This window comes from Aricia agestis, chromosome 14 (assembly GCF_905147365.1).
Source record: "Aricia agestis chromosome 14, ilAriAges1.1, whole genome shotgun sequence".
Classification (NCBI taxonomy): Eukaryota; Metazoa; Arthropoda; class Insecta; order Lepidoptera; family Lycaenidae; genus Aricia; species Aricia agestis.
In genome coordinates, this window is record NC_056419.1 from 14,941,745 (window position 1) to 14,963,314 (window position 21,570).

General features: G+C 37.7%; 4 protein-coding genes across 17 annotated transcripts in view; 1 reads left to right on the forward strand and 3 right to left on the reverse strand.

Annotated features, from left to right (window-relative positions):
• Positions 1-4,224, reverse strand: part of LOC121733805 (vacuolar protein sorting-associated protein 13A-like) — a 57,702-nt gene extending 53,478 nt beyond the window's left edge. For all 6 annotated transcript variants that reach the window (XM_042124165.1, XM_042124160.1, XM_042124164.1 and 3 more), the window contains exon 1: positions 4,075-4,224. The gene's annotated coding sequence lies outside the window, so the exon portion shown is untranslated. The remainder of the gene's footprint in view (positions 1-4,074) is intronic.
• A 440-nt stretch (positions 4,225-4,664) lies between these two features.
• Positions 4,665-9,753, reverse strand: LOC121733809. Its single transcript, XM_042124178.1, has 6 exons — positions 9,619-9,753; positions 9,323-9,391; positions 7,382-7,453; positions 5,924-6,154; positions 5,330-5,508; positions 4,665-5,203 (listed from the first exon to the last, which is right to left on the reverse strand). The coding sequence occupies exons 1-5, from the start codon at positions 9,652-9,654 to the stop codon at positions 5,356-5,358; spliced, it is 561 nt and encodes a 186-aa protein (XP_041980112.1). The 5' UTR covers positions 9,655-9,753; the 3' UTR covers positions 4,665-5,203; positions 5,330-5,355.
• Positions 9,754-10,845: 1,092 nt separating this feature from the next.
• On the reverse strand, positions 10,846-12,721 carry LOC121733808 (transmembrane protein 183). Its single transcript, XM_042124177.1, has 3 exons — positions 12,471-12,721; positions 11,413-12,095; positions 10,846-11,206 (listed from the first exon to the last, which is right to left on the reverse strand). Exons 1-3 carry the CDS (start codon positions 12,508-12,510, stop codon positions 10,883-10,885), a joined length of 1,047 nt encoding a protein of 348 aa, XP_041980111.1. The 5' UTR covers positions 12,511-12,721; the 3' UTR covers positions 10,846-10,882.
• A 371-nt stretch (positions 12,722-13,092) lies between these two features.
• Positions 13,093-21,570, forward strand: part of LOC121733806 (liprin-alpha-1) — a 112,668-nt gene continuing 104,190 nt past the window's right edge. For all 9 annotated transcript variants that reach the window (XM_042124167.1, XM_042124169.1, XM_042124172.1 and 6 more), the window contains exon 1: positions 13,093-13,630. In XM_042124167.1, the coding sequence (XP_041980101.1) occupies positions 13,382-13,630 (249 nt within the window). In that variant the 5' untranslated portion in view covers positions 13,093-13,381. The remainder of the gene's footprint in view (positions 13,631-21,570) is intronic.

A 21,570-nucleotide genomic window follows, 5' to 3' on the forward strand; every position in this document is an offset into this window, starting at 1 on the left:
GGCGCGACTAAATATAAACGTCGTATTGATTTCTTGCCGACGACAGCAAAACTGTCCCTCGTTATTGATAAATTGATAGTACTATCAACTGATAAGAGAATAGGGCTGACTCTGCAAATCCATACAAATGCGAAAGTTTGTCTTTTCGTCACCGCTTAACCGATTTTGCTAAAATTCGGTATGGAGATACTTTGAGTCCCGGGAAAGGACATAGGATACTTTTGATCCCGAAAAATGTACCGTTGCCGCGCGATAAACAATTAATTTTGGCGCAACGGACTTACGAATGAAATGAGCAAAAAAGATCATCAAATGACAACTAGTTACTACCCATGAGTAGCACACTGCCTGGTGACTGACTGGTGCGTCAGGTTAATATGACCGTGTTGTACTGTATATGTTTTAAATTGTAATTTTCCATCTTTTTAGTTTTTACTAAAAAGATGGATGGATTTCACTAGAAAGATGGATGTAAAAAATTACTCCGAATAAAAATATTTTTGATTTGATTTGCCACAGTCTACAGTACAGGAGCCTTCAAGGACCAAACTTCCCATTCGGAGAATAGTTAGATTCGGTAGCTTAAATTGGTATAAACAAGGGTAAGGTACAGATTGGATATGATTATTGATTAACTAATCACGCCGGTTTTCTGTCAGGCTGTGGGATTTCGCATGTCCAGCCCATAAAAAACAAATTATTAAACCTTTTAGCAATGGTGGCAACTTAGTTCTAAAATCTGTGGTGGCAACCCTGGCTGATAAAATGATTATCATAAAATATGCGTAATAAATTTCTTGTTTTGTTTTTGTTTGGATTGTAAATGGATTATTCATGGTTAATATACATAATCTCAGTTCGCACTTGGCTAGTAATTGTTTATTGTAATATTTGTGAATAATGTTGTTGGCTATACAAAGTATAATTTTGTTATGTTTAAGTAGTTAATGAAACATTTTGTATTAGCTGTTCATTGGTCCCTCAATAAATAAATAAATTATAAATCTTACATTTTGAAATCAGCTGATAGGCTTTAACGACGAAGTTTAGTTTTTGAAAGTTAGATTTTGTGTTCATATCTACAATCAATATTTTTCTGTAAACATCATATTGTAGAAGTAACCATGTAGGTATAGGTTACGGTCGACTTTAATATCGTTCGGCAAAAGTGGAAGGAAAGGACGCAGTTGACGTTAAAAAAGTTTCTTCGGTAGTGTAGAGGGGAAAGTGGGTGAACGGAGGCCGACTATTGGTAGATCAGTGACGTATTATTGGTGGCTTTTTGGTAGATTTAACACATGCACTTAATGTAAGCGATCTTAAAATTATGCGCGGCTTATACCCAAGTGTTCTGCAATTAATACTGTTTTAAACGTTTAATACGTTCATAGTAAGTTGCAGGTATGTGCTTACATAGAGCTAACTTAGATAAGTCCTCCCGAGGGAGCGAGAAATGTTTGTGGACGTACAAGGTATGTTTGTAATTAATTAACAAATTGAACCGTAACTAACAATTACTAGAAGTGGCGTAGCCAGCTTTTGGAGTAAGGGGCGTACAAAAACTGAACTTTGTTGTCAGACCAAGAGAAGATTTTGTATTACACACCTTTAGCACTCACTTTGAGTATCGATGAGACTGATTTGTCATCAGCATAAAGGTATGGATAGACGGAAACGGACAAATGCAGGATTACGAGCATGTAGAGGGAATATTGATCCAAAATTGAAAAAAATCTAGGTCGCGTATACTAGAAACAGCTGTGCAGATGACTGCATATATTTAAACCATGAGGTTTAAATATATGCATAATGGCCAACGCGAATACGAGTCTTAAGTCGGCACTACATATAACCGAACCCAATTATTGTGCTCGCATAATACAATTTTTCGCTCATATCATATTCCAAATTCAATAACCGAGCGACCGAAATGTCATCAAAATCCGCAGGTTACAGTTGGTTCGTCGCGTCCGCCTATATGTAGTGCCGACATTAACCAACTGTAACCTGCGGATTTTGATGACATTTCGGTCGCTCGGTTATTGAATTTGGAATATGATATGAGCGAAAAATTGTATTATGCGAGCACAATAATTGGGTTCGGTTACGTTGAGTGCGCCTCTCGAGTACATTGTAATGTTATTTGCCTGTTATAGGCCTGCTGAGATATTATAAAATACTAGCTATTTGCCGGTGAACTTTGTATCCTCCTAATTAAAATATATAAACTTTCCCTGGACGTGTATGAATTTTTCAAGATTAGGTAATCAGCCAAATTAGTTCTGCCGCTCTCGAGTTTTAGCGAAACTAACAAAATTTAAAATTCATGTTTATTAATATTATATACAAGAAATACTAGCTTTTGCGACTTCGCTCGCGTGGATAGTATTACAATATGCAAACTTTGATCTCGTATTAAACTGCCTTGGGGATCGATTTTTTATAATTACTTCCATGGATGCTTCACTCATCGTTCGTCTGGACCCGTCTGGCCAGAACGGCTTGCGTAGATACCTATACGGTTCTAGTAGACATCTACACAATTTTCGTAGACACCTGTACAGTTTTCGTAGACACCTGTAACAGTTTTTGTAGATACCTGTACGGTTTTTATAGACATCAACATGTTTCGTAGAAACCTGTGTGGTTTTCGTAGACACCTACACGGTTTTCGTAGACACGTACAGTTTTTGTAGACACGTCTACGGTTTTCGTAGACACCTACACGGTTTTCGTAGACACGTAGTTTTCGTAGAGACGTCTACGGTTTTCGTAGGCACCTACACGGTTTTCGTAGACACGTACAGTTTTTGTAGACACGTCTACGGTTTTCGTAGACACCTACACGGTTTTCGTAGACACGTAGTTTTCGTAGAGACGTCTACGGTTTTCGTAGGCACCTACACTGTTTTCGTAGACACGTACAGTTTTTGTAGAGTCATCTACGGTTTTCGTAGACATCAGTTCTACACAGTTTTCGTAGAGACGGCTACGGTTTCCGTATACATCTACACAGTTTTCGTAGAGACGTCTACAGTTATCGTAGACACCTACACAGTTTTCTTAGACACGACATGTTCAGTTTTCCTTTAGACGTCTACGGTTATCGTAGACATCTACAACTTTCATAGACTTGTAAAGTTTTCATAGACACGTGTACAGTTTTCGTAGAAACCTATGCGGTTTTCGTAGACACCTACACGATTTTACCATACAATTTTACGCTCCTCTTCCCCCTTAGCTTGTATGCTGCTGCTTATCAAAGGATTTAATTACAAGACAAAGACTTTTCTATTTTATTTACTTCTGCAGTCAGTCAGTGTCGCATATGGAAAAGAGCGAGAGTATACCGTGCTATAAACAAAAAGTGACAAACCACAGTGGTTGATGACAAACCGACTTAACTCTGCTTGGATACATAGAAAGTTGCTTAAAATTCGACTGTCAATAGAATGGTAATGTTGATGCATAAATGTCACGATGCAAATTCTGTCTGTACGATCTGCAGACATTTGCATCAATAAATATGGGGAAGTCCAAATTATTTTTGCTACTAAGATCCATTGTCTTCCTATATACATAGATACCTTTAATAAAGTAACTAACTCAATGACTCATTTTAGCAGTAAGCAATCTTTGCTGTACTTTAATCATAATATTGTTTCCATAAAAAGAAAATGAAAAGAGTTTATAATATTTGAAGCTATATTTTCATCAGTCTAGTAAGCCGAGACAAAAGGACAATTTAAGAGAGGCACGTAGGTGTGATAATGGATTCGGGATGATCACTTGTTGGCGAAAATTAAAAGGTACTCGAGGAGCAATTAAGATGAAAGGTCACGAGCACGCGCACTGAGCTCGGCCCACACAAACAAACTAAAAATAGATGCAGCCTCTATTCACTTTTGTTCCATAAAAAGGATAATTCCATATTGAATAACCACAATATTATTACTAATATAACTACGTGATATCGATAACTACATTCTACTGCTAAATAAAAATAAATTAAACTCCTACAACAGGCCAATAGCTACATTTACAGTATGTACTAGAATATAACATAAATCTCACCACTTTTTACATGGTTTTCCCGATCCCGAGGATAGCCGCAGCAGTGACGTCAGGCCGGCCGTGGGCGACTGGCAGCGTTTGACAGGTGTCAGGGTGTCAGGGGGCGCGCGTGCGTTAGACCCGCGCCTGCGTAGGACAAGGCCGCTGTCGTCGATACCTCCAATTACGCAATCACCCCGCAAGGATGTTTGCCATTTCTCGAGGACGTGATCTAATCTCCAACTTTTACTTCGAAACTCGTGTAAAGACCGGGAGTTACACGAATTAAAATGTATTAATTACATAAAGGGAAAAGTAAACGCAAACATTTCAAAATATTATGCCATAAGCGATTAAACACTTTATTACTCAAACAATTTTGCCAAAGTTCTGAAGCTACTGGATTGATTGGGATGAAAATTGACCATAGAGTTATCACGAGAAAGGACAACGTCCATAAAGTAGACCATGAATGTCTACTTATATGGATGTACGTATTTCTTCTTCTTGGCGGGATACCGGAGACGTCCAGGAAAAAAAATAGAGAAATATCACAATAGAAGAAAAAAAAGTACTTTTGTACTCTACTAAATTCTCATCTTAAAATTCAAAATTCTGTATTTAAAATCATCATTACATCAGCATTGTCATGTTCTATTCTACAATTTACAAGTTGATCATTCGCTGAAACGAGAATGACTATATGTGGAGTAATAACATTCTACTATAGAGTAATTCTACATAATATTTTAATGCTCCGCAATCCTCCTGTATTCATACATAGACTGTCATTAAAACTGGAAAGAAACATTGTTAGCATAATGGTTTCTATTAAGTTGGCTAGGAATTCAATTAGGTATTCGATATCATTGAAAACAAAAACTTGAGGAAACTTACTATTTTATTATTATTAAAAACCAATGCCTACTATGTCTCATGTAGAGCCAAAATATAATATAGAAAACGTTACGGTTGGGTTCGCGTTCACACGCATTCAAATTTTATCAAAAACAATTGCTTTTAAGTTTGATCCGATAAAGTTTGGTTTATTCCGGAATCCGGTTCAATCCAGTTTGTTTCAGTAGATTTTGGTTTGTTCCAGTGCAGTTTTTTTCCGATTTAATCCAGTTCGATCCAGTTTTGTCTGGTTGAAATTGCTTCATGCCGGTTCAATCCAGTTTGTTTCAGTAGATTTTGGTTTATTAAAGTTTGTTGCAGTGTAGTTTTTTTCCGGTTTAATCCAGTCCGATCCAGTTTTGTCCGGTTAAATTTGCTTCATTCCGGTTCAATCCGGTTTCGTCGTTACTGCTTCTTCGGCCAGGACAGACAGGCGTTGCAGGATCCTATCGGTATCTGCGGCGAGTAGCAGTCTGACGGGCAGAAGGGGCAGTTGGCGACGAATTGGCGCGCGTACTCGCAGTTCGCTGACGATGACCACTGACTTGGTTGGGCGAACTGAAAGTATATTATACTTAATAAGAATAACGTTTAGCGATGATCATTTTGACAGTACGACTAAGGGGCTATTTCCCCACTTCCTGATATTAGTGCCGGATAGGCTATCTACAACTTATCTGACAGATACTCTATACTTCATCTGACAGATAAGTTGTGGATAGCCTGTCCAGCACTTATTAGGAAGTGGTGAAACTGGCTCTAAAGCTAATAACAAAAATATGAACCGATTATATTTATAATTATTATTGTTATAGATAGACATAGATAGAATCTTGTCTAAAAGAAGAAACACAGATGATGCATACAATGTGATGCATCGGGTTCTGTCATAGGTGTGCGGCATTGCAAGGTATATATTATCTCTCAGCGTTGTCTACACTTATATTTTTCGAAGCATAGCTTCAACACTTACCCGAGCAAAGTTAGTCTGTATGCAGTGTGTGACGTCATACGCGGGGCAGTTCAGCAGCACCCCCTGTGCCGGCAGATCCTGGAGACATAGGGCTTTGGTCTGAGCGACTGCTGGTGCCCACTCGGGGTGCTGGGTGGCGTAAGTATCGAGGTATTCTCCAAGCTTCTTCTTGTCTATGGCGTGGCCGGATATCCAGTGAGCTTTCTTGTATGCGCACGTTAGTTTCTCGCACTGGAATCATATTAGGTACTATTCAAGAATTTGATTAAAATTTAGTTTGTTATTATTTTTAGCAATATTCCTCGAAATATACTTCCACCTTTAAGTAAATAAGTGAGTGTACGCATAATCATGCGTACAGCACTTCCCTCCTCCCACACTACCTATGCTTACACTCGCATGTAAGAACCTGCAAACGTCAAGTGACTTGACGGACGTTGTTCGTAGAGTCCACATCCTGAGGATGCTCCGGTGTTGGGGCAAAATGCGCGTCGAGGTTTTCAACCTGCATGGTGGTGAGAGGCCTTGCACGGATTTGCCAACATTATTGCTTGTGTGGTGGTGGTGTTTGCAGTTTCTTACACTCACTCATTTACTTAAAAGGTGGAAGTTTATTTCGCAGAATATTGCTAAAAATAATAACAGACTAAATTTTAAGCTATGGATTTCCGCAAAGTAACGCCTGATCCCATTAACTATTCAAGAATTTGATTCATAGGCAGATGTGATACGTAGGACTTACGTTATTGTGTAAGTATATACTATATATATACATCCCGTATGTCAAGTCTAATATTGTTAGTCCCCTAAACGATCAATTTTATTGCGCAATATCACGTATTGAGAAATATTATCGACCGTCTAAGGTTAATATTGAACGCGCCCGTCTTTCAATCAAATAAATTGTTCAATAATATGATATTTGCACAATAAAATTGATCGTCTAGGGGCCCACATAGACGTCATATATCGGCTGGGCTTGCTCCGTCTAAATTATTGTTACGTGCTTAGGGTTCGAAGGATTTGGAGAGAGAGACCTGCTGACTCTCTTGAAGACTTTAATCACTAGCACTAAGTCTAACACAAAGCACTAGGTCTAGGTATCCGTAACATTATGTAGATACATGACCTATGAATCAATTTACTTGATGATACACAATAATTCTTATAAGTAACTAGCTGTCCCGGTGAACTTCGTGTCACTTTAAAACCTTTCCTGGACTTCTACGAATATTTTAAGACTAAAATCAGCCAAATCCGTTTTCGAGTTTTAGCGCGACTAACACATTTGAAAATCCATTTTTATATATAAGATGGAACATTAAAATCGCTAAAAGGAGTTCTCACAGTTATGCGTCCAATGTTTTATTGAATCTAAAAAGAAATGATTGCAATAATGCAGCATAATTATTAATTTGGTAAAATTGCAGACTTTTCTGCAGATATTTGGTGCTGTACCTGTGTTGTAGCCGTGCAGCTTTTGATCATGTCCGGGGTCAACAGATGAGGCGAGCCCAGGCAGAAGGCGACCTGTGACACACAAAATATTATACTTACAGGGTGTAACAAAGCTGAGTGATAATATTTTAGGGTGTGTCTATGTCCCTCGTATAGAGTTCACTGTGAAAGCAGCAGCGCTGAAAGAGCAATTTTTTTTGTGATTTGTATGGGCCAGCGCCCAGCGCTCCAGCGTCGTGAATTTGCCCATACAAAAGTTGAAAAAGAAATGGCTCTTTCAGCGCTGCTACTTTTACAGTCAATTCCAACAAGAGACACATACACACCCTAAAATATTATCACTTAGTTTTGTTACATCATGGATAGTATCAGAAAAAGCAGCCTCGGAACAGTCGTAATACAATCATAAGGCGCTACTAACAGTAGGTCGTAGGACCGACTTGCCTTGTACAGTGTACACTCATGTTTAGAGCGAGCGGTTTTATCTCAATTCTCATACGTAATTTAATGTATAGTGCAATCAAATAATTAGTTCACGATAAATTCAAATTATTATAATTGGATGATTAAACTAACATATACCTCTTGTATGTTTCACTAACATAATCTAAAGAGCTTATTAGTAAACTGAGGATGGTCTGGGATATAATTATTATTTTTAACAAAAAAATTTAAACCGACTTCCAAGGTAAAAACAATAATAATATGAACTAAAAAGTATTAAATAACTCTTACTCTATAATAGTGCCTTTTTCAGAATTCGTCTAAATCTCAACTATTTCTGTACATACAACAGTCGGTACCAGCTAATTTTATCGTCAGTTCAGTCAATGTCAGAATATCTGAAGCTTGTGGGACTGGTACCGACTTCAAAGTAATGAAGACTGTTGTATGTACAGAAATAATTGAGATTTAGACGAATTCTGAAAAAGGCACTATTATAGAGTAAGAGTTATTTAATACTTTTTAGTTCATATTATATTTTTTTTACCTTGGAAGTCGGTTTAATTTTTTTTGTTAAAAACAATAATTTCACTCTTTTTAGTTATCTACAAGATAAGGGTTTATGCGTAAATAACCACTACGAATGTTAACTATTCACATTATGTTACTGTAAGCGAAATTGTGGTAAATGCTTGCAGTTATCTAAGCGATACTGCAATTTAAAAACTTTTATCTTTAAAGGTTCAGGAGTTCTATTCAGTGTCTTTGGACCAAGAGACACCTACGTATGAACTTTCTCTTATTCGTAACATATGTTTAAGTTACTAGAAACATTTTAACCACTATGAGTCTTTTGATAAATTTCAAGGATTTCCCTCGATTGCTCATAGATCCCATCATCAGCTCACCACTTTCGTAATTATAATACAAAATCAAGATTATACCCTATACAACAACACAAGAATTTTGAAAATCGGTCCACAAACAGCGAAATAATCATCAAAAACATCTGATTCGATGCAAAATATCACGAAAAGCATCAATAATTGGGTCATAATGTGATGACCCATGGCATAATTATGATTTTGATGATGATGATCAATCAAATTGATGTGTTGGCTTATGCTTTCAGTTGTTTAAACAACGCCGAAATCCCCGAACCTGTATCTATAAGGATTCAAAAGTTCTGTTGGGTACCTGGTTCGAAAACTTACTTTTTGGTAGCATTTACCTCGAATGCTTCAGAAAAAATTGAAATCACTGTATGTTTCCATACAAATTTCAAGGAGTCCCCTCGATTCCTCCAGGATCCCATCATCAGATCACCACTTTTGTGAGCAAAAAGAATTTTGAAAATCGGATCACAAACGGCTGAGTTATCGTTGAACATACAAAAAAAAATACATACATACAGCCGAACGTATAACCTCCTCCTTTTTGGAAGTCGGTAAAAATGTAATCGTTGAAAAAACAACTTTATAAAGAAAATATACTCACATTTTCAGGTATCTCCCCACAACTAAACGGCGCGGGCGCAGCCACTGGTGTGGTCGCTGCTTTACATGCCTGAAAAACAGTTGATTAATTAAAAATATGTCAATTTAGTTACGGAAAAATCTGGTGTATGGCAATTGGAAGACTTGAAACGATAGATTTATGATATAATAAATAAATAATAAGTTTCACATCGATCTGCGTTGTTTTTCCTACATCTTTAAATCTAGAACAAAGTACTCCATACATTGTTACAAGCCTTTTGTAAAAGTTGTATTAAAATAAGCATATTTACTTACCGCGCAAAAGGCGCATAATAGTAATAAAGAGCGCATGATGATATCAACACGTCCACACAGTCCGAATTCCGGTCACTCAACAACAAATTGTCTTAATGTTGGCTGATTAGTCCATAGAGGAGGTGGGGCATACATGAGACCGAGTAACGCGAATTAAGTCGAGACAGCACTAGGCGACAGTACGCTGCGGCGGTGCGACGCGACGCGTCACTGCTAAATTAAATTATTTGTTGAAGATCGAATAAGTTGGGTTACTTACGCGACAGCCACATTAAGCGACACAACATCTGTGCTATGAAACTTGAAGTGTCTAGTTGCTACTCGCTCGTAGTGTTGCTTAGTGCGGTCTCGCCTTGGAGAGGAGCTGTTAGCGCAACAACCTTTAAATGCAAATGGGTAAGCTTGCCTACATGAAAGATGCTACAGTCACCCTTAGAAAAATCAAGTAAATAATATAGTAAGTTTCGGATTTGTGACGCCAGAGCGCAGCACTTTATTTGTAAAATAAATGGTATTTAAAAATTACGTCTAGGAACTCTTGATTATATTTTTTTATGGTACCTACATACCTAATACCAATGATAATATAATATCATAGCCTAATACAAATAAACAGACAATGGCTAAGTATAAAATAGCCGCGCTAAGCAGCATTACAAAATGATGAATATTAAACAGCTTACACAGGGTTACCCAGTCTCCTCAAGGTTATCAAGAGTCAACACTATTATGTTGTTAAAATGACTAGATATTATTATGACAATATTTAAAGGTCATACACCTACTAAAGAAAAAAAAAGTTATAAGTAATGAAAAACAGAATAACATAAAATATGATTTTTCTGCACTTTACCAACTTAAAAAAAGGAGGTTCTATGTATAGCTATTAAATGACTCTCTTTGATATTAAATGGCTTACTTCGGCTGTATGAACTGAAAATTTATTTTTCTAAACATAAAATACTTGAAGGAATTCATTCATAGGCAGACGGTAGGCCTATGTCATTTAGTTGGATTATGTTTGTCGTGATCTGTCGGCTGGGTTTGACATAGCGCGACTAAATTACGTAAGTGCACCATTTGCTTGTTAAACAACTTCTATGACAGTACAACCTAGCAAAACTTACCTGAGTAGAGTAGGAGATATCAATAATTTATTTTGTTTCATCCAATCAAATTAAAGTAGCTATTTTTTAATGTAAATTGTGACAACATAAAAACAACATGTTGCAACAAAATATATTCCTTTATTAACATAACATCACTATAGCTTATATTTATGCCCATTTAATGGCGTAAAAAAATCATGTCTTAGCACTGGCGCTAACTCCTCATCTTTCATAGCAGATGGCAGTATTGTATCAGAGAATGGATACCTCGGATGCCACCAATCGTAAACATTCATATTGAGCACTGAGTCTATAACTATAGAACGTTCGGGAACTATGTTCTGGACACCATTACAGATGCCCGAAGTGAAGCCCAGATTGACCCGCTGATGTATCAGACCCTGGGTCAGAGACACATTGACGGAACACAGCGCCATGCCCATCAACGGAGGCACCTCATTTAGACTCAAGCAAGTCACCTAAAATTATGATATTATGTATGTTAGTTTTTGACATTTTTGTCTTATGAGCCTATTATGCCTAAAAAGTTTATTTAATTTTATGTTAAAATATTAAAAGCAAGCTTTTGTAACAAAATTGTTACAAATTAGATCTAGTATTCACTAAATTTTCATGCTATTAATAAACTAAACATCACCAAAAATATAAATAGGTAAATATTTACCTGTAATACTTTACAACCTTCGTCTGGATTTGCATCTACCCTTCCCAATTCTTGCAAGAAATTTATTTTGTCTACTGATAACTTTTGGTCCACTGTCTGTCTTTTGAGCTTAAAAAATATGCTCCAATTTGATCTAAGCTTACAATACCAAACACTGACACATCTTCTTCTTATGAGTTTGTGCGGTGAACATTCTATATTCTGTAGAGTACTTTGGAAAAACTTACGATAAGTGTAAAATAAGCCTCTTATGACCCTTTGCCTGAGGCCATAAGTGACAAAACTATTTTCAATCTTCAATTTCTCTGGAAGTCGTGGGTGATTTTTACAATACTTATAGTACATTTGCCTCCAAAATGACTCACGTTTGGTGATAGCATATGTTGCCTTATTTATAAGGGCAAACTTTCCTACATCCTCTGGTTTAACAAATTTGGATATCAAGTACCACACGATTTCTGGATACACGACACCTTCGAATACTTCATCACTAGTATGTGTAGAATTTTGTTTTTTAACAAAAAGTAATTGACTATTTCCATCTGTGTCTATTTCTTCCAGAACATCATACTCGTTATCTTCTAGGTCTTCCCATGAGGCTACAGGATTTGCATCAGGTTTAACTGATTTCTTCACTCTGCCTACTGGTTTTGGAGCATTTGCAGAGTCATTTAAAGTAAAATCTGAAAAACATGTTAACAAAATATTTTAAATTATATTATGTCCCTAACGACTGTACTGACCAACGTTACGAGGTTCAATGTAACTTATTACACAGCAAGCATTTGTGCTGCCAGGACCACCATTTACCCATAACACAACATACTATCTGCATGAATACTTGCTGTGTAGCTGTGACCTTTAGAGAGCTGGGTTAGTTACAGAATTAGTGGTAGGCACCAAGTACCACTCTAAAAGTATAAGGCTGCGTTACACCAAACTGGCTGTGAACTGCAGACTGTGAGTAACCTCACTATCTCAATACCGTAGTCCGTAATAATGTTTTGTTGGTTATGTGTACATACGAAAAAGTTATAATTTGTAAAATAAAAAGTTACCTGCGTTAATTCTTGTTTTGTTTCCCCCTTTTTTTGGCATTGTTGATGCATAAAATATTCATAATAGTACGGTACCTCTAATAAATACTGAACAAGAAAGATTACAAAGTAAACCTATAAGTTACAAAACTATTTTATCATACTATTATGATAATACCAGTCATTTGAATGCATGTTTTATCATCAAGTTTAGTACCCCATTTACAAAACTTAGTTTCTTTTCAATTTTGAAATAAACGCGACAAAATTCTTATAAAAATACAAAAGCAATCAAATTCACAAGTTTTGATTTTTTTTTTATTTATGACTTTTTTTTTTTTAATTTTTAATGATTTTTATGATGGACAAAGCCAATAGCCATACTTGATACAGCATACCATGGAATTAATATATACTACATGGAATTAATATATACTACGTATAACTACGTTATACGAAGTATATATTAATTCCATGCTGCATATAGGCTACAGCCTACAGCTCGACAGCCCCGGGCCCGCCGCCCGGGGTGCATTTTCCTTGAACTGTCCCAGCTCCCAGGCCCCCAGGCCCCAGGTCCCTTTTCTTTTCTGTCTGTTGAGCTTTTTATAATCTGTATTAATTAGATTCTATACTCTGTGTCAAAACTGACGTTTCAATTCAAGATGGTAGACATGCCGCTTGTACCGTGATGGAATGGATTCGTAGGAGTAAAGTTTTTAGGTGTGTCTTCTAAACATCGAACTATAATGACACCCGAAAATTGGACTGAAGTGTTTTACGAATATTTCGACAATGTAAAACATCGTTCTCGTGTCTCGTGCGCTAGATTTAGGTAACGTTTGTGCCGAAACATATGTAATACGGTGATCGAAATTCTGTTATTCGGTGTATCGTGTGCGATAATTATTCTAGTTTAATGTTAAATTAAAATGTGGAATATGATGTGCGACGTGATGCCAACGATATCTGAGGACAGTATCAGTCAGCGGAGTTCGCAGTTCTCTGGTGAAGATGCGAATTTCGAGCAGCTTATGGTGTCTATGCTGGACGAGCGAGACAAGCTGGTGGAGAGTTTGCGCGAGACCCAGGAGCGTCTGGGAGACTCGGAGGTTCGGCTGAAGGAGGTGGAGAAGGAGCGGGACTCCTTGCAGCGTCAGATCGCAGCCAATTTACCTCAGGTCAGTCTGATATACTTGCCTGTATTATGGTAACTCCACTAATATTCTTGTGTCTCCCTACTGTGGGCAAGGTGAATGCACCAGCAATGCTTATACTAATTTGTAATACCTTGGTTACCTTGTGTGTAATGATAATGATTATTCAATGCAATTTTGAGATAGTGTTATCTGAGGAAAATTGTCAAAATATATGATTAATTATCTATGAGACTCCTCTGTGTTGTAAGCAGGCCTTCATCATTTTAGAAAATTATTTTATTTCAACTTTCTAAATTTCATGCCAAAATATTTATTTATAATTTTGGCATATCGAAAATAGTAGTTAGGCTGCAGTTTTTATACATTTAATACTAATTTACATTTACTATAAATACTAGCTGCGGTTTTGCTATGCAGTTTTACATAAGGTTATTGAAACTAAACATAATTTTTGGTTCCTATGTAGGTACAAAGACAAACTATAAATAAATTAAAACAGGTCTTCAACAGATATTAGAATTGACAAACAGACAGATTGAGAAGAAAATCCCTAAAGTCTGTATTCTATTTTATTTTCTTTTATTTCTATGGTGCCCTGCTGAGCCTGCAGGTGACTCATTTAGTCAATAGATGAAATATACCAATACATTGTAAGAATGTTAGCAGTTGAACCAACAGGTTATGAGTCATAGTAATTTACACAGGTAATTACAAGAGCCTCAAAAGAATTGCAATAGACAGGCGGGTCAGGGCCTCGGTATTGTGACATCATCATTACCTCAATTTCTGCTTAGTTTTAACGAGATAAAAATAATATGTCTGTTATTAAAAATAAAAAGATTGCTATATATATATATATATATACAAATTGGTTATTTGTACCTAATTATTTGATGAGAACAATTTCAATGTGATGAGTCAAGAATATAATATTTTAATATCTTATTATTTTTTTAATCAATTGCAGTAATTTGTTATTAAGTTTATTAAAAATAATAATCAAATTGTTATGATACTATATTTTGCTAAAATATATATATACATATTTCATATTTTCAAAAGTCAGTATTATTGTCAGTAATCACTTTTAAATATTGATAAATGGTTTAATAATAGTTAATTATCTTTTATTGCAAAATAAATCAGCTACTGAATAATCATACACATGATTTGTATGATCACATGTACACACAATACTTTTTATAAGTAATCTGTATGGGAATTTTCAAGAAACAAAATAGTTTTCAATTATATTTCTTGATATAATGTGAGAACAGTGACTGAGGGACATAAAATAACAACATACAGTATTATCATGTAACAGATACTTGTGGAAATAAGGTCAGAGCAAATTTTGACAGGCAATTGGTTGACAATAGCGGTGGCCACTTGAAGGTCATATCACCAATGCCTGTACTCGCTTTAGCAGTACAATATACTAAAATTGGAACAATACAGAGATGTTATAGATACTATATGTCAGAAGCATATTAATGACTAATGAGATTCCAAGGTAATGTCTTCTGCACAATCTGAGAAATTTGTTCACAGGCAGATGTTGGACCTATATAATTTGGTCGGATAATGTTAAATAGCACGCTGCGCTCCAAAATAGGTGTTAAAAATGTTGGCATGAAAGCTGTAAAATTAAAGTGGGACTGGGCGGGTCATACCAGCCGTATGCATCCTGACCGTTGGGCAAAGGTCACCACAGAGTGGGTACCAGAGGACGGACGACGCCACCGAGGACAGTCTCGAAAAAGATGGCGAGATGAACTGGATGCCTACAAGCCACGCTGGCCTGCGGTGGCGTTGGAACGAGACAGATGGGAGACCTTGGGGGAGGCCTTAGCCCAGCAGTGAGATAGTATAGGCTCGTAAAAAAATTAAGCTTTGCCAATAGATGACAACTAGCATTGACTTGACATAAGACAACCGAAAGAAGGTCCATCGTGGGTCAAATAGTCAAGTCTAGTATAACACTAGGTTGCCTACGACTTTGTGGGAATGTGCTTGGGAATAAAGGAACGAAAGGTTTGAGCCTCAAAAGAAGATCTTTCGACCGAGCAAGGTCGATACTCGGTCACACTAAAGCTCTAGGCATTTCGGACGTTGTGTTATCATATTATATCTTGCCAATCTCAAAAACTTTGATGAATCACGATTGATGAGTAAGTAGATGTATACTTCGAATCGCGATTCAGAATTATTGTGCTCTGTTTGATCAGCAACGACTTCATGCGCCCAAAGGAATCCCGTGGTAAACGTACACCAGACAAGTATACCAATTCCTCTGTTGTTACATTGCACATCGACTAATTTTTTTTAAATGAAATAAGGGGGCAAACTAGCAAACGGGTCACCTGAAAGAAACTTCCGTCGCCCATGGACACTCGCAACATCAGAAGAGCTGCAGGTGCGTTGCCGGCCTTTTAAAAGGAAATAGGGTAATAGTCGAGGGTAGGGAAGGGAAGGGTATAGGGGAGGGTAGGGAAGGGAATAAGGTAGGGGATTGGGCCACCGGTAAACTCACTCACTCGGCGAAACACAGCGCAAGCGCTGTTTCACGCCGGTTTTCTGTGAGAACGTGGTATTTCTCCGGTCGAGCCGGCCGAAGCATGGCTCTCCCACTTTTTTATACACTTTCACGTTGATTCATACACTCGATCTCAGAAGTATGTAACACTAGAACAATTCAATGTGTACTTAGTTATGATCTGTCCAGTGGGTTTGACATAAAGCGACCAAGTTACGTAGGTCCGCCATCTGCCAATGAATCAACTTCCTGATCGTACAATCATCAGTATAAAATATAAATGAACATTAGGATCGGTATCTGCGGTGAACGGAAAAGGCGCGTCGTCGCTCGACCGTGTCTTCGCATTGCCAATACAACACCAACACAGCCTGTTTGAAGGTCTCCACAGTTGCATTACAATAATACAATTGCATTACAATATGACAAAACTAACTGCCTGTAACTGTCAGGAAATGTGAGGCATCCCCGTTCACTCGCATGTAGCCTTACAATCGAAATAAAATGACGAGAATAACGGCCGCACTCAGAGGACAGAGACATTTAATGATGATTAACCATCAATTTAATGAAGATTTTGACAGATAATGTATGGGGTGTAATCACATCTTTATATTTAAGTACAGTAAAGTAATTAATGTTCGTCAGTGTACGGCAGTTAGACCTTGACGGTAAGTCCCGAGAAACGATAACTAAACATAGATTAAAATGAATTTTAAAATCAACTTTTTTGCGATGGCAATACCTCAACACAAGGTTTTAAAAATCTATAGTCTACTATAATATTATAAAGTTGAAGAGTTTGTTTGTTTGAACGCGCTAATCTCAGGAACTAATGGTCCGATTAGAAAAAATCTTTCAGTGTTAGCCCATTTATTAAAGAAGGCTATATTTTATCACGCTAGGACTAATAGGAGCGAAGAAATAGAGGAAAATGTGAAAAAAACGGGGGGAAATTATTTGAAAGGGCCTGTCTCATGAACTACTGCCGTAATTTTTTTGTTATTTGGCACAGATAACAGACAGTGGTCTACCCACGTGAAGAATCATAGGCTATTTTTTGTGGAGTAATTTATCTGTGAAATATCTAATTTACGTCGTACGCGGACGAAGCCGCGCGGAACGTCTAGACTCTAGACTCTAGTTATAATATATATGGGCAACCCAAATTACTGTTAAAATATGAAACTAATGAAAAAGCTCTCAAAAGGTAACAATAGCATTGTGATTTACTGAAATAAGCTGTAAATATCGCAATCTAATAGCATTTTCATGTACAATGATACCACGTAGGCCGTAGTTGATAATGCGTATAAAAAGCGGCTAAGCGCGCCTTTTTAAATTCTCAGAAGTAATAAAGTGCGTTAACGCTTTGGAATTAAGGTTGAATTTGTTATGTTCAGTTTTAATAATTCGCTTCGATGCGCTTCGACTCTGCGCTAGTATAAATTGTTCCTAAGTTATCCGACCAAAATTAAACATGTTGCATTCGTAGACCTTTTTTTTTTTACTGTCTATGCCGGTGCTGCCGTCTAGCATGAAAACATTTCAGTGATATATCCTATTGGCGATTTCTTTAAACCACCTTTCAAAAAGAAGGCGTTTATATTTTTACACTCAAGGAAATCGGTATGCCGCTACAGCGGCGTCATGTTTGCTAAGCCAATATTAGTGTTGTTAGAGCGGTATGTGAAAGTGATAATAAGAAGGTACATAGAGTACATACCAGTTACCTAACAAGTGACGCTTTGTTTCGGCGTTAGGATGTAGGTCATTGGCATTAAACTTGAAAATTATGATCCGAAGCATGAAACGAGTCACGAGATTTTATAGAATGTTGAAGGGCCCCAGGCATGGCTAATACATATATATCTATAGACGCTTCACAACACGTCAGTCTGTTCCCAGGCTAAGTACCTGAAGGACTTGTCTTACAGGTACTAGACAACGGAAATATATTTAATACTTTTATACTATACTGTATATACATATAATTTAAGATTTATTTAAATATGATACACATATTTAATAAACATCCATGACCCAGGAACATTGAAAACTTCTTGTTCCGTTGGTGGGATTCCAACCGGCTTGAGCGCTGACCAAGTCCTCAACCACTGTGCCACAGCCCACAGAGGTCGTCAAATATAGACTATCATGTACAATCGACGTAGATCATGGGCAATCATAGACGAATTTGTTTCTCTACACGCTTATAATCGCTTGGATTCATCCCTGGCAATGTAGAAACTAGAAAGACTGCATTATGCATCCTCTGAACTTTGGGCAATGACAAACCATCATTTAAATGCCACTATGATTGCGATTGCGGTCAAATGAAGAAAAATATGCCTTGCATGTTCGTAATCGCCTATATTTGTCCATAATTTCCTCCAGAGGCCACATAAAGCTTTAACACAACTATAATCTCAAGATGTCTGTGATTCGCCGACGTCCGCGTAAACATCAGAAATCAATAAGACCTTATCAGGAAGTCAATCACTTCACGAAGTTATTTCAGGGATTAGTTGCTGCGGCGAAAGGTCACACATTAGGAACTCTCCACATCTTCCGTCGGAACCAACTAAATATATATTACAGTATAGAACGGTAACTCTCGTACATTTGACCTCTCAAAGGCTCCAGTTATAGTCCATAGGTCGTAACTAATTTTAAAATTGTAAATTTACTAACCAGAGGGTAACTTAACTTTGAAATCAAAGTAACTTAACACAGACAAGATATTATGTGTCCTTCTGGCTTCATTGAAATCGGCTTAGTCGAAACGGAGCCTATTCAATGCAAATATTTAAAACATCCAAATTTCATGAGACACTTGTCACTTTAGAGACAGCTGTTATTTGTTAACCCATCTAGCCCCAAGCAGGGCCCCCGTAAGGGCTACGTGTGCCCGTGTGCATTGCACACATTGCACATATGGTAGCAAGGGGCCTTGGCCCCAAGCGGCACCCGGCTGTCGCATAACACAATAATATTATATATTATTGTGTCTGCGATTCCTATACGATCGAGGTATTAAGCTGGCTTCTCACGGCGCGTATTATCACGAGCCGCGCCGCGCCAGCTCGTGCTACGGATCGTGTAAACTGGGTGGCTCGAGATGGCGCGGGCTGGCTAGAGCAGGCGCATCTGATGCGATTGGAGTTAGTAACTTAAATGGCGCGGCTCGGAGCACCTCGAGCGGCTCGTGATATTACGCGCCGTGAGAACGGGTAGCGTGGACTCCCCTGTTGGCTCGTGCTCGCGCCGTGAGGAGCCATCATTACACACCCACGCCCGTGTGGCAATCTCTGCTGTGGTGTCATTTTGAGTGACGGCTGTTTCGCATCCACGTCCCTACGAAATTGCCATCCACGCGCCGAAACAACCATGTAGCTGTATAATAATTATATTTAGCGTAATATGGAATTTATCATAGTCGCGTTCCACTTGTCTTTTTATTTACCCACAAATGAGTATACAAGTGTCCAAAATTACGGAATAGAGTGCTCATTGTGCACATAATGACCATCGCCTGACACTCTTCACTAATTTCGTCAGCTCTTCCGTCATTAAGGCTATGACACTCGAAAAACTTTTCTGTTTGGGTTCCACAAATTATGGGTTGAATTCTCAAGCTTCACGATTTTTATCACATCATATTTAGCAAGTCATCCCTGAGATCGTATCAACCTATCGAAGGGTTTTCGTGGTATTGCTTTCGATTCTGAAAACACAGAAAGTATTATAGTGGTGGGAATAATCGATAGGCCAATGTAAGACATTCCACTCATAAATAATAGAAAATTAAAAAGCCTTGAAAATTATTAAAAGAGTGCCGAAACTGCTCAAAGTTCTCTCTGTGCACAGGATTCTTGTGTTAACTTGACCACTGGCATGTTATGTTTGGTACACATGGTAATATGTTAACTATTTTAATTAGATCTACATAATGGGATGCCCTTACGCCTTTTTGGAACAGAACCCGGTTTTTTGTAAGTTAATAGCAAACAGACTAGATCGAAGGAAAAAAAATAGGAATGAGGAGGAACGTACGAGGGCTGCTATTTATGTATCCGGAATTAAAAAAAGAAACAAACATATATCATTTAATATGGTTTTATTGCTTTTCAAAATATTCGCCGCGATGATCGACACACTTTTGCATACGCTGGAACCAATTTTCATAGCACTTTTTCCATTCTGATTGAGGTATCTCCAAAACGTGCATTTTGAACGCATCAACAGCCTCTTCGCGGCTCGAAAAACGTTGACCACGTAATTTGTTCTTCGCGTATGGAAATAAAAAGAAATCGTTAGGTGCCAAATCAGGGCTGTACGGCGGATGACCAGTCAATTCGATCTTTTGACCCTCCAAAAACTGAGTTGTTTCAGCTGAGGTGTGACAGCTAGCATTGTCGTGATGTAATATGATTCTGCGTTGTCGGTTGTCCTTTCTTATTTCTTCAAAGACTTTTGATAAACAAATGGTCGTATACCATTCAGAATTAACCGTTTTACGATTCTCTAATGGCACTGTAGCCACATGTCCATTAATTCCAAAAAAACAGGCGACCATTTGCTTCAAAGTACTTTTTGCACGAGTAACTTTTGTTGGTTTCGGCTCATCTTGGAACACCCACACCGTTGACTGTTGTTTAGTTTCGAGGTCATATGCACAGATCCAAGATTCATCACCTGTGTAGATATTATAAACGGCTTTTGACGTACCACGGTTGTATTTTTTTATCATTTTTTTGCACCAATCGACACGAGCCCGTTTTTGATCGATTGTCAAGTTGTGCGGAATCCAACGCGAACATATTTTTTTTACAGCCAAATGTTCGTGTAATATCTTATGTATGCTCGTCATACTTATGCCTAAGGACGCCTCTATCTCGCGATATGTAACATGACGATCACGCATTATTAGTTCCCGCACAGCATCTATATTTTGTGGGACAACAGCTGTTTTTGGGCGACCTTCTTTATTTTCATCCGTGAGCATAGACCGCCCACGATTAAACTCACTGTACCAGTGATAAACAGTGGTTTTTGATGGTGCTTCATCTCCAAAAGTTGCGGTGGGTTGAATAAAGCACTGTTGTTGATTTAGCCCACGCCGAAAATCGTAGTAAATCATTGCACGAAAATGTTCACGCGTTAAATCCATGGCAAATGAAGACACGCAATTTTCAAAATGACGCCACAATGGAAAAATAATTGACAGTCACATGAAACAAAATGTATTTTTCAACCAAAGAGTTCTATTTTCAAATGTTGTAATTACTTTTTAAATATTGTTCTTGTAAGTGGCCAGTTCCGGATACATAAATAGCAGCCCTCGTAGCTGCAGTAATGTTTTTCATGTAGACCCTGCTACTTTCTACGCTTAAATCCATCGAAGCGGGCGCAGCGTTGATGA